At 39.8% G+C, this 13,057-nt stretch overlaps 1 protein-coding gene across 6 annotated transcripts in view; it reads right to left on the bottom strand.

The window, feature by feature from the left end:
• Slc25a13 (solute carrier family 25 member 13) overlaps window positions 1-13,057 on the bottom strand; it is a 165,569-nt gene that overhangs the window by 97,972 nt on the left and 54,540 nt on the right. For 5 of the 6 annotated variants that reach the window (XM_074064714.1, XM_074064716.1, XM_074064713.1 and 2 more), the window contains one exon: window positions 8,371-8,486. The exons of the other annotated variant lie outside the window; for it this stretch is intronic. In XM_074064714.1, coding sequence (XP_073920815.1) covers window positions 8,371-8,486 — 116 coding nt within the window. The remainder of the gene's footprint in view (window positions 1-8,370; window positions 8,487-13,057) is intronic. 6 annotated transcript variants of the gene reach the window in all.

Below are 13,057 nucleotides of genomic sequence, written 5' to 3'. Positions count from 1 at the left end.
CATACTGAGCATTCAATTGAAAAGTACAGACATCCTCCCCAACACACACCATCACTACTACCAGGACTTGGATAATGAACCTGGGTTACAGTCAGAACTAAGAATAACTTTAAAATTGGACATAAAACATGCTGCATGAAATTTTGCTCAGTGTAATGAAAAGGGTAAGTTAAAGGAAAAGAAAAACATGTAATAGCCTATGCATATAAAAATTTTAGATTTTAACCCAAGGAATTGCTGTGGCATAGAAAACATTGAATTTTCAAGTGCTCCACTAGACAAAAGTATGATTCAAATCCACCATGGCTACTGAGCTAGGCTGCTAGTATGGCTAAATGCAGATACAACAACTGATGAAGTATCAGTAAATAGGAATAGGTACTGTCTTAAATTAGCTGACCACTAGTGCCCATGTCAAACCTCAGAAAACAGTTTTATTAAATACACATACCTTCCCCCCCCACACACACAAGTACATCCCCCCTCTCCCTTTCTCTCTCTTTCTAAAAGTCCACAAAGGAGCTTTTAGATGTAGCACAACAGTAAAGCACTTGCATAACATTGCAAATGTGAGGACCTGGGTTTGATCCCCCCCCCAAAAAAAAAAAAACCACAATAAATGCTTTGCTCCCTCAACATCATGAAATAAAATTAAAATCTCTGGGAAATTATCACTTAAAAATATCTGCCTCAACCCACTAACACCAAGTAAGTCCTTTCAAAGGATGACTTTTAGTTCCTCCACTCACAAAATGAGATGATTATCTTGCAACAAAGAAACCATGAAACCAACAATGGTCACATGCTTGTGTGCCTCTGGCTTTGCCCCAATCCAATCTACTCAACAATCTGCCAAGCACTGTCCTGATCCTGTCTTGTCTTCCAAAGAACCTGCATTGGCTCCCAATTGCCTCCCCTATGAAATAAGAACTCTTGCTCAGTGCCTTCAGGTTGGTGCTCCTCCTTCCCCAAGAGCTCACTCACATCTCTAGAGCAGCACCCCTCAGTCAAAGGCCTCCTCAACCTCCATCTTTGCCAAGACCATTTCCTCACCTTTCTCACCTAACCTGTGGTTATACCTGCCACTAGAATTCTGTTCCCACTAAAAACATATAGCTTTTCTTGGCCCAGCCCACATCACATACTTCTAACAAATGATCTACACATCCCTGTGACCAAGGGTATTTTCTATGGATGCTGAGAACTCTAATTCTTACTTGTAATCACTTCCTCCTTATAATCACTTCCCACCACAGTGAAACAAAATCTTAATTAATGCATTTACTTACTGTTCCTCTTCATGAAAAAATATTAAATCCTGCTAATATCTGGAACAGACTGAAACCGTTGTAGGCCAGCTACCTAGACTATGAAAGGACTGCCACATCAGACACAGTGTGACCACTACCACAGTAACACAGCATCACACAGTGACAGCCCCAGAGCAGGAGGTTTCCTTGGCTGTATTACAGGGATGGTGATGAGGCCAAGGTACTTTTCCTCCTCGTGCCCACTTTCTTTTGAGAAAAACAAGAACTATGATGCACCTCCTAGGAGAATAATAAATTACATATAAAACATTTAGCTCAGGACTATTAAGTAGCAAATGGTCAATAAATTTAAAGCTAAAAAATGTGGCCCTTGTGAGATTATGTGAAATCACATCTTGAGAGCAGAACAAAACCAGGAGTTACCGCCTGGACCTTCTTTGTTTCTTCTGCTCCCTCTCTCATCCCCGAGGAGCCGGGCCATATTGATTCATTCTCTAGAATGGTTCTGTTAGGGTCCTTTCGCATGACTCCTGTCCAGGTCTCCAATGCTGTTGCAGCATGTTTCATGAGGCCAAAAGCCAACCCTTCCTGAAGCACACAACCCAGAGCATAGCAGATGATGCCTCTCCATCTTCTCAGAGAGTCTCCATTCCTTCCACACACCCTCAGATGGAATAACCTGACATGGTATTATATACTTTTCACCCCTTTACTGCCTTTCTCTCTAAAAGGCAAGCTCCTTAAGGAGAAAATGTTTCTACTCTTATTCCTTGCTCTACCTCTAGTCCTATGACTCAGTAAACATTCAGGATTTACCTATAACTCATGCATTTGTCTCATCTAGTTCAATGGTGTTAAAGACTATGTATTCACCGAAACCTCCTGTTATGGTTTGAATAGGAAATGTTCCCACAGGCTGATGTGTTGAACATCTGGTGGCACTATCTGGGGAAGTTCTGGAAACTTTAGGAGGTAGGGCCTAGTTGGAGGAAGTAGATTGCTGGGGGTGTGCCTTTGGAGGTCATACCTGGTCCCCCGTCCCCTCCTCTTTCTCTCTCTGCTTCCTGTCTGCTATCAGGTAAACAACCTCCTAAACCACACACTCTGCCTCCATGATGTTCTGCCAAGCAACCATGAACTAAACCCTCTGAAACCATGAGTCAAAATAAAACCTCCCTTAAGTGGCTCACGTCAGGTATTTTGTCACAGAGATGCAAAAGTAACTAATATACATCCCAATATCTATCTCCCAAGCCCCACACTCAGGTACCTAAGTGCCTCTATCTTCACTAGCTATTCAATAGGCAACAAACTATCCAATGAGAGTCCTTATTCTTCTCATCCTACCCATCCTCCTGCAAGCCTCAGTCTTCTCTCTCTCACCTGAGAACTCTACCCTTCCAGTGAATTTGGCTAAACTTTAGTCATTTTTGGCTCTTTCCTCTCTTCTTTGTACCTTTTCCTTTTCCTTTTCTCAGCTGTCCTCTTCTTCCCCACCCTCCGTCTCTCTTTCTCCCTTTTTCCTCCCCCCACCAGGCCCTGTCTCTCTCACATACAACACATCCAACCCATCAGTGAACCTTAGTGATTCTCTCTTTAAAATATATCCAGAAACTGACTACTCGTACCCCATTGCCACCACTACCTCTAACCCACCCTGGTCCCAGTCACCACCATTTCTAACCTGGATTAAAGCAACAGCCTCCTCACTCTTCTATCTTTTTACCCTGCCCCTCTATTCGCAACACAATAGTCAGAATGATCCTGTTAAAACATAAGCCAGATCATGTCACTCCTCTGTAGGCAATCCTACAACAGTTTTCCAACACACTTACTGTCAAAGTCCAAGTCCTTGCTGTTTCTCAAATATGCCAAGCACACTACATTCTTAGAACCTGAGCCATGACTTTCGTTCTTCCTGGAAAAGTCTCTTCCTCTTCTACCCCAAATCCATATGATCAATTTCCTCATCTTTTTCAAAAATTTTTTGATTGGAATAAGGACACTAAACATGAGACCTATGCAATAGATTTGTAAATGTACATATAGCATCATTAACTACAGGTACAATGTTGTGCAACAGATCTCTGGAACTTATACATCTCCTTTAGCTGAAACTTTCTGTGCATTAGTAACTCCCCATTTCTCCTATCCCTGGTAGCTACCACTCTTCAGTTTTATGACTTGAGATAATACATGTAAGTAGAATTATGCAGTATTTGTCCTTCTGTGTTTGGCTTATTTCACTTAGTATAATGTCCTTGTGGTTCATCCAAATTGTGTAAAGGAGGATTTCTTTTGATAAACAAAAAATATTCCATTGTATATGTATGCACATTTTGTTTATCTGCTCATTCATTCAGATCATTTCCATATTTTGACTACTGTGAATGTTAGTGCAATGAATATGAGAATGTTAATATCTCTTTGAGACCATAATTTCAATGTTTTGGATAAATCCCTAGAAATGAATACAGCATATGGTAGGTTTTCTTGTTTGTTTTTAGGAACTTCTGCTTTCCATACTGGCTGCACAATTTGTATTCCCACTAACAGTGTACAAGAGTTCCAGTTTCTCCACATCTTTACCAACATTTTTGGTCTTTTATTTCACTTGTTTAAAATATATGCTCAAAAGCTACTTGCTGAATGAAGTCAATTCTGAACACCCTAGCCAAGAGAGAATCCCATCCAGTACTCTTGAGCCTTCTTACAATGTTCTAACTATGTTTTTCTCATAGACCTTTATCTCCTAGCATCAAAACACTATAACTTACTTATTAATTACATCTGTTTATTTTGTCTCACCTGCTAGAATCTATCTATGTTACATGAGAAAGGAAAAAAATTGTTTACTCAAGTATTTCAAGTGACTAGAACAGACTTGCACACAACAGTTACTCAATATATGTGCTGAATTAATTTATTGCATTATTGAATACATTTATTAAACAAATGGAAGAATTAGGTAATGAAGGTCTTTCCCTACATCTTCAAGTCATCATCAATAGAAGCCTCAATTTTTTGCAATAGCAATTGTACAGTTACAATTTTTCTTGCCCTCTTCCCTAAGTTCCCATCAAATGAACTTCTATGAGGCCCTGAAATAATCCTCTTTCCCCTACCTCCATACCTTCTCCACCTTAACTAATCCTCTACTCACATGGTCTGTTATAATTCAAACCCTCTTCTAGCCCCACACCCAAGCCCATTCTGAATATTACACTTATGTATGAGTCTTGCCATATTTCATTAACTTCCTTTATGTCCCACAAAGATGTTTACCTCCCTCAAAGACTAGCCTGGGTCTTCCTTACCTTTGGATATTGGCAAATTCTAGCATAGGACCTTATACAGAATAGGTATTTGGTAAAGGTGTCAAAAAACATCAAAACTCAGCTGAGAGATGGAGGGTCAATCCAATGGTATGTTCACTGTTCATTGACCTAGACAGAGACTGGGTCCCAAGTTCTCTTTCCATGACATCACTCATTGACCTGACCCCATACCCACACAACAAATGACATAATTTCATTCCCCTTGATGGCAAAATAAAACTTCCATTTATTCTTTACCATTCAACCACTAATGGGCACCTATGCTGATTCCATAATTTGGTTGTAACCCCAGCAGTGCCAAATAAAATTTAAAAAAGAGAAGAGAAAGAAAAGAAAAAAAGGAAACATGGTGAGAGCAAGTACATTGGAGTTAAGTTTTCCCTCAGAAGAAATGGGAGTATAATGAACTGGAAATCAAAGGGACAAAATTGGCTTAATCAAGATCTTTTCACTGTAGCAAACACAGAGAAAGATCCAGACATGAAAATATGTAAATGTAAACAAGGCCTCTGAGAAACAAGGCAAAGTTTCACGGATATGTAACACTTGGTTATCTGCCTCTCTTGCATCTGATTTTTGTTTAGAATATATCAGCATCACTGTTAGTGGGAACGGGAACACTGCTGGCTTGTTGACCAACACTGGTGCACATCGAGATTGGCTATGAAGCCCTGTTTCAAAAAAACTCTTCCATGGAAATCCAATAAGTAAGCAAATAAAGAGTGTAATTGTTCCCAGCCTGGATGAAATGCAAGGTTGAAGGGACAAAGGGGATCTAAGGCCACTGGCCAGCATTCCCTACAACCCAGGGGAAGGCCCCTCAACACAGTGTGACCATCAGTCCAGCATGAAAACAATGCTTGCCCCGTTATCACCACAGTTGGCTGAGCCCATCTGGAAGAAAAAGGGGAGTCCCTCCTCTCTTGCCACTCCATGCTTACATGGAGTGTACAAAAAGCCATTCTTGAACACAGAACTTACAAGACCCTTTTTCTCAAAATAGCCTCAAATGTGCAGACAGCCAGTTTATAGATGTAAATTTTCAATCTGAACAGTTAGGGTTTATGAGTCTAGTAGTGACTCTGACTAGTTAAGTCTTCTTTTACTATCCAATGCTACTTTTGCTGTTATTATTTGATTTTTGATTTCTTTTACTCTTAGATGAGTTTCCTGGAAAGCATGACTAGCTTCTTCTAAAGGTACCTGCTGCCAAAAGACTTCAGGCTGCCACAGCCCCTGTGTAATTTTGTTTCCTTGGGCAAAACTGTTACATTCACTATATTTGATGATTTACCTTACTGTACGAAAAAATGTTAGAAGTCAGCTGTAAAATTTGCAACTCAACGGTCATTTGGGTAGTATACATTTCTCTTTCAGTTTAATCCTAAACAGAATACTGAGATGATCTTTTAAAACATCCAGAGGGTGAAGGTCCTGTGTGGCTATCACAATATATGCAGACATACATACAGTAAAACCCTACAATAAATTACCAATGGAAGACAGAGTACTGATGAGAGGCTGAGCACTCTTCTACAATGGTCACACACAACTGGTAACATAACCAGAACATCGGATCTTTAAAACTAGGGCTTCCAAGCTCTTATGCTTTGAGATGGAACAGTGTTCAACATAGAGCAGATGGTTAGCAAACTACTGGTGAACAAGCCAGAGGCTAACCTGCAAGTTGAGAGGGCTTATCGAAGAACAAAAAAAAAAATGACTAAAGAAAACAAATAAATAAGGGGAATTCTTTCTTTTCTCAGGCTGTTTCTTTCAGAGTTAATACTTTTGTAAAGGCCTTTCTTTCCCAGACAGTACCTTTGTATGTAGTAAATCTGTGAACATAGCTGTCCTGTAAGGTAGATACTATGTCAACTTTACAGATGAAGGAATTATGTTTGGAAAGTTAAAATAATCTGTCCTTCAATAAACAGCTTGTAAGCAAATGAGAGAAGCTTCTCATGCCACTGTGTGTTGTAAATTTACACACAACTCGTCTCCTACAGCCTGCTTCTCCACCTGTCCTTTGTATCACACTAACATACACATCATACCTTTCCCTGCACTGCTAAAGGTCTGCATCCTTCCTCCACCAGGGCACCACAGTATGGCTGGTGCCACCAATATCCCTTGACACTTTGTCCCCATGAAGGGAAAATGGATCAGTATCCAGGAAAACATGTGAAGTCCTTTCATCCCCAGCTCAACTTCCTCCCGCTCCTCCTATCCAGACTTGTGGAAAAAGCAAGATAAGAGGCTAAGAAGCAGCATCCTTGTGCTGATAGGTAACACTATCATATCTTCTTCATCAAACTGGCTTCCACGCCACCATGAGCTAGTTGCTCACTGATTACTTAAACTTTTAGCGAGAATTTTTTTTTTCAGTACTAGGGATAAATGTAGGGTCTTGTCATGCTAGGCAAGTCCACCACTGAGCTACATCCCTAACCCATTAATGGGACATTTTTTTAATTGTAGGTGATAGAAATAAACTACAGTTAATCTAAAGAGCTTTCAATATTAAAAAAAAAATCCTTGTGAAGTGTAAATGAAAAGTATCTGAGCTTCTAGAAACAAGCACAAAATTTTCTGCCCTTGTCCTAGCTGATCTCACCTGGAATAACTCCATCATGTCAAATGAGCATGGAAGAATGGGGTTAAGAGACAAGGCTGATACAATGAATCTATTATACTATCCTACATATGCTTTATGTAGTTACTGTCTTCATTTTTGATAAGGAAATGAGTCTTAGAGTGATAATTAACTTGGCTCACAAACAAAAGTGGCAGAGCTGGAAGCTGCTGAGTCTATGATTTCAGAACCTATGCTCTGTTTTACCATTTGTATTTGTCCCACATCTGTGTATTTCCCATAATACTTCAAATAGGATAAGTCTAAGAGGTCTGTCTGAACAAATTGGAAACTATGAATGAAGACATTTAAAATGGGCCATTAGCTGTTTCCCCCAACAGCATAATCTAGATGTGCAAAGGGTTCCAGAATTCTTCAAGGGAAACAGTATCTTAGGTTCAGGTACAGAGACACTTTGTGCTGAGCACCACTAGTCCAAGGGAAACACGGTACTTTCTGACACATCTATGTTCATTAGCCAGCTTCTTTTCAAGAGGAACCCACCACTGCCCCACCACTTCCCAGTCTTCCCTTTCTTAGAAGAAAGTACTTAAAAGACTTCAGGGTTTTCTGAAGTTTTCCAGCTAATATCATGAAGGTAGTTCTGTCTTTCAAAATATAGACAGTGACACAGGTACTGCCCTCCAGTGACAGGAGGACAAACTGTTTTGAAGAATGAGGTCCTTCCTGTGTCACTCTGTACCATCATGTGCTGTCTCTCTAACAGCAAACTGAGTACAAGCGAGGACAGGAAGTGCTAGGTACATGTGTAAGTGCTGATGGTGGGCAGTTTAGGAACTTCCTCCATCTCTCAATGGAAATCACTACTGATACCAGAGGAAGGAACAGAAGTGCTATCTGGCTGTCACATTCTGTGACTCTGTAAAGAGCCATGGTATATTGTCACCCACCTTGAAACTAAACCAGAGTAACAAAACTACTAAGACAGGTACTTATTTTTTAGAGGAAAACACTTGAACCAGAGTCCCAAACACCACCTTGTCTTTGTTAAAAAGAATATGTTAACTTCTTAAAAGAATGTCCACATACTTCATTTCAATCCTGAAAGAGAAATGCTCACACCAGTCCACCCTTACACAGATGTGCACACGTGCACACTTCTTACCAAAAGTAACTTCTCCTTTGCCAGCTTTGTCAAACAGCTGAAAGGCCACCATAAACAAAGCATCAGGGGCACACAGGACAGATTCAAACGCTACAAATTCTTGAAAGGATATTAATCTGCAACATAAAATAAGCACAAAGCACAAAGTCAGTGGCTCAGGGAAAATAAAAGCATACACAAATAGACGCAAAGGGGAAAAATACAATGTCACTGTCAAAAAAAGTAAAATTCAACATTAAACACATTTATGAACACTTAGCATTTCCTTTTAGATATAGTGGACTGAAATAACAATATACATAATCTAAAAGACATGACAGGTTTGAGCATATGGTGAAATACGCTAAACACATTATAATTTCAAACGCAACTGTTCTCTTCAACATCATTCAATGTTTCAGACCTCAATCTTCCCTTGGGCACATTGTTAGATTCCATGATTAAAGCTCAGACACTTGAGATTAAGAAGCGACTGCGTAACAGCAAGATAGGGCAGCTGCATTACTCATTGATACCTCTATACATTATGTAAGACTGATTCACAGAAATTCATTCATTACTGGTGTCTATGGACTACATGTGAATTGAACTAGAGAAATTACAGGGAGTTTCAGATAGATCAGACACAAAATGTCACAGACACAAAATGTCACCCCTAGGAACATCTAGTCAGGTAAAGCAGATAGCACGAGAACTAAAAATAGCACACAGAAAAGACAAATCTGAAGATAAGGACTGAAGACAGCAGATTTGTGGCAGAAAGAAATGTAAGAAGGCTTAGTGGCAGATATGGAATTGGAACTGGACCTTAAAGAATGAGTAAAATTCAGCTCGCTGTGGTTGTTCATACCTGTAATTCCAGCATTCAGAAGGCTGAGGCAGAAGAATCCAGAGTTCTAGACCAGCCTGAGCTATACAGCAAGACCCTGTCTCAAAAAAAAGTATGAGTAAAATTAAGTGTGCAATAATGTGCTAGACAGGAAAGCACTTCAGGCAGAAGGCAGTACAAGAGAGCTATGGAATGCAAGGAAATGATGAGGAACTGATTCTGTCTGGATAACAGAGTACATAAAAGAGGACATTGTGAAATGAAAATAGAAATAAAGCACCAGAGATGGCTATGAGGGCAAGAAAAGAATTTTATCATTCTTCTCTAGGAAAAGGAGAAGTTACTGAGGAAGGTCCTCACATGAGCAAATCCATCCTTTAGGAAGAGCATGGAAGATCATCAGGAATGCTTTCACTTCCAAAGAGGAAACAGTCCAGAAAAAAAGATTTCATATATATATATATATTCATATATATTCATATATATTCTATATATATATATATATATATATTCATATATATTCATATATATTCTATATATATGAATATATATATATAGAAACTACTCACTATCTTGTATCTTAAAGGCCCAAATATCTCAATTAAGACATGAGACAGCTCAAGTCTCTGGGGGATGTTAATGGAGGAAGAAAATAGTAACGATTATGTTTCACAGACCACCTAATTACTTCCAAACATCTTATAGAGAGAACACATATTTTATAGTGTTACATGTTAACAGAATGCCACCTGGCTACAACAATCACACACACACACACACACACACACACACACACACACACACACACACAAATATCATGCGTTCAATCCATCATCTCATTCTCCATGGACAGTATGTCTTCCACAATGCATGGACCATACAGACACAGCATTTCAGGAGAATACTTGCCCAGGGTGCTCCATCCTCTATTCCACACTGTCACGGAGCACCTTTTTGTAAGCGAGGCTAGGGGAAGGTGGGGTGGGAGAGAAGCAGATCTGAGTCAAACATTCTTGGCTGAACTCAAGGAGCTTCCTCCCTATTAGAGGAAGGGGAGATCGTGGTAAGCGTACATAACCACTACGATGTAAGAAGTAAGCGTGAAAATTAAAACAAATAAGGCACTGAGGGGCACAAAGGAAGGAAATATTTATTCTCCTAGAAGAGTTGGGGAGGCTTCATGAAGGCATGGCATTTAAAGGATAAAATTTAAAGGTGAAGAAATCTTAGAGATCATTTACTTCAAGCTCCTCATTTCACCCTTGAGGAAACTGAAGCAGAAAGAATTTAAGGCAAAAATAACTGGCTTCTGATATTCTGACCTGGTTTTCCATCTGACCTGGGTAGAAGAGATGGTGACAGGAGGGAAGAGCAGAGACAGAAAGAACATTGCACACTGGGTAAACAGCAGATCTCTAAACAGAGGGGAAACAGAAGGGATGCACAGAGGATGCATGGACCACTGCACCTGTATCTAGGAGATCACAAGGAGAAATGAGCTAGAATGACAGCCACCTGTGGAGCACCTCAAGCACCAGGCTATAGATTTTCCACCTTTTTCAGGCAGCAAAAAATCACTCCAGGTTTTTAGGTTAATAAAAGTTAGGATCAAATCTCTGTTTTAGAAAAAGAACTGGTGTAGAAGATGAATTCAAAGGAGGACAGATGAGATGAGAGATGGTGTAAATAACTAGGGAAGCAGAGCTCTAAGCCACAGTAGGAGCCCTAAGAATTAAAAACAGAGGAAAGGACAGGTTAGAAAAATACAGGCGAGGCCAGAATGACAACACTGGTAAGGAGAGCATCAGAGGCTGAGAACAATGACAGAGACCAGGATGCTCCCAAGTCTTCTAACTTGGATAATCCCACCACCAAAGAAAAAGAATAAGGAAGAAAATCAGGGAAAATGTGGAAAGAAGGGATTTGTGGGAGAATGTGACCAATTCTGATCATGTTAAATTAAAAGTCCAACAGGGACACTTAAGGTTGGTATCCCCTGAATGGAATTCAGGAGAAGTGGTGGTATCAGCTGAATTGTGACAACCCCCCCTAAAAAAAACCACTCTCATTCCCTTAGAAGATGATCTTTTTGGAAACCAGGTTGTGGGAAATGTAATTATCTATGCTGAAGACTGACTGGAACAGGGTGGTTACATGAATAGTCCTTATAAATGGGGACAATTTAGACATGGACACTCATATGTGGGTAACAGTATATGAAGACAGAGGCAGAGATCAGACTGAGGCTCTTTTTTTTTTTTCCAGTGGTGCTGGGTTTTGAATTCAGGACCACCACTTGAACAATGCCCCAAGCCCTCTTTACTTTATTTTATTTTTAGATAGTCTCATGCTTTTCCCTGGACTGACCTCCAACTGCTATCCTCATAGCTCCACTTCCCAAGTAGCTTGGATTACAGCTGAACACCATGTCTAGACCTCAGGGCAAGGTTTCTAAAAGCCATGAGCATCAAAAATTGCCAGTACATGGCCAGAAGCTAAATGAGAGAGGCATGGGGCAGATTCTCTTTCATGGTCCTCAGAAGAAATAATTCTGCCAATACCTTCATCTTGGAAAAAACACTTCTGTTTTTTAAGCCACCAAGTCTGTGATACTTTGTTACAGCACCTAACAAAACTTAATACAGAGATCAAGATAAGAAGCAAAGATCCAGAAGTTTTGAAAAACTTAAAGCTGTGATGAAACTGTCTATGAGCATTTCACTTAGAAATACTTCACCTCCTTCCTAAGAAGTGCCCAAATAAAGGACTGCCTGGAGGAACTTGCCTGCACACCTGCCACACCTAATCCACTGGAGGGAACAGAAGGAAACAGGGTTTCTGACCATTTGCTTCCATGTTGCCTCTACTCCTTACCCCATCCCCACCCTGATGGACAGGCCAAGAACCATGCAGCCAAACCAGGCTGCCCACCAGGGAGTGTGTAGGTGATGAGACAGCAGACTCTCATTTTTGCTCAACTACCCCTGCACAGACATTAGGTTAGTTAAAAGAGAACCACAAAGTGCATAATCTAGAAAAGCAATCTTTTTTATCTTATGGTCTGAGTAAAGGTTTAAAATACAATAAAAAGAGCATCTTAGCTCTCTAAAAATGGTGTGAAAAACCTGAAGACTACATATGTTTTTGAACAAATTCTCCTCTGGCAATCTTATGGTTGCATAACCGTAACTGGGCAGTGAAGATGCTGGTATTTTAGGCATGTTACTGATACCAAAAAGGTATATAATTTGGTAATCCTGCTAGATACGAGTATTATGCATCTATGTAGGAGGTATACAGATGAACCATGAAATCATAATGTATTACTGTTCATCAAGATCATTTTGGATTTTGGAGGTAATCTGACTAGAAGGCTATGAGAATAATTACATAGTACTATATTCACTTACAGCATGACATCTAAAAACATCTATATTTTCATATAAACAGTACTTCAGTCTTACTTTACAGATTTAATAGGTATTAGCATAAGTTACAATGAAGAATACAAGCTTAAGCAAGTTCAGACCTGGCTAGTGAGCTCGCTTAACTCCTTTTCCACTCCCAACTCCCAAAATTTCTTTGACAACGTTAGAGCTACCCTTTAAAAATAATCACACAATTCTGATTAATTCCACAACTGGTGTATAAGGAAAGTATTTGACACAACATTCACCTGCAGCCACTGACAGTAGGACACGAAGCAAATCCACAACTCACATTTTGTAGGCCTACGCAGCCCACAGATTAGGACACAGTGGGTTTCTAAACTACTAGAAGTTTTTTTCAAGCAAGTCATTTTGGTGTTTCAAAGCACTACAGCTACTTTTCTCCTTCTGGAAGCCATTTATAACAGGA

This window comes from Castor canadensis, chromosome 2, assembly GCF_047511655.1.
Source record: "Castor canadensis chromosome 2, mCasCan1.hap1v2, whole genome shotgun sequence".
NCBI classification, from domain to species: Eukaryota; Metazoa; Chordata; class Mammalia; order Rodentia; family Castoridae; genus Castor; species Castor canadensis.
Note: the sequence above shows the minus strand (reverse complement) of the source record. Positions and strands in the feature narration are given on the sequence as shown.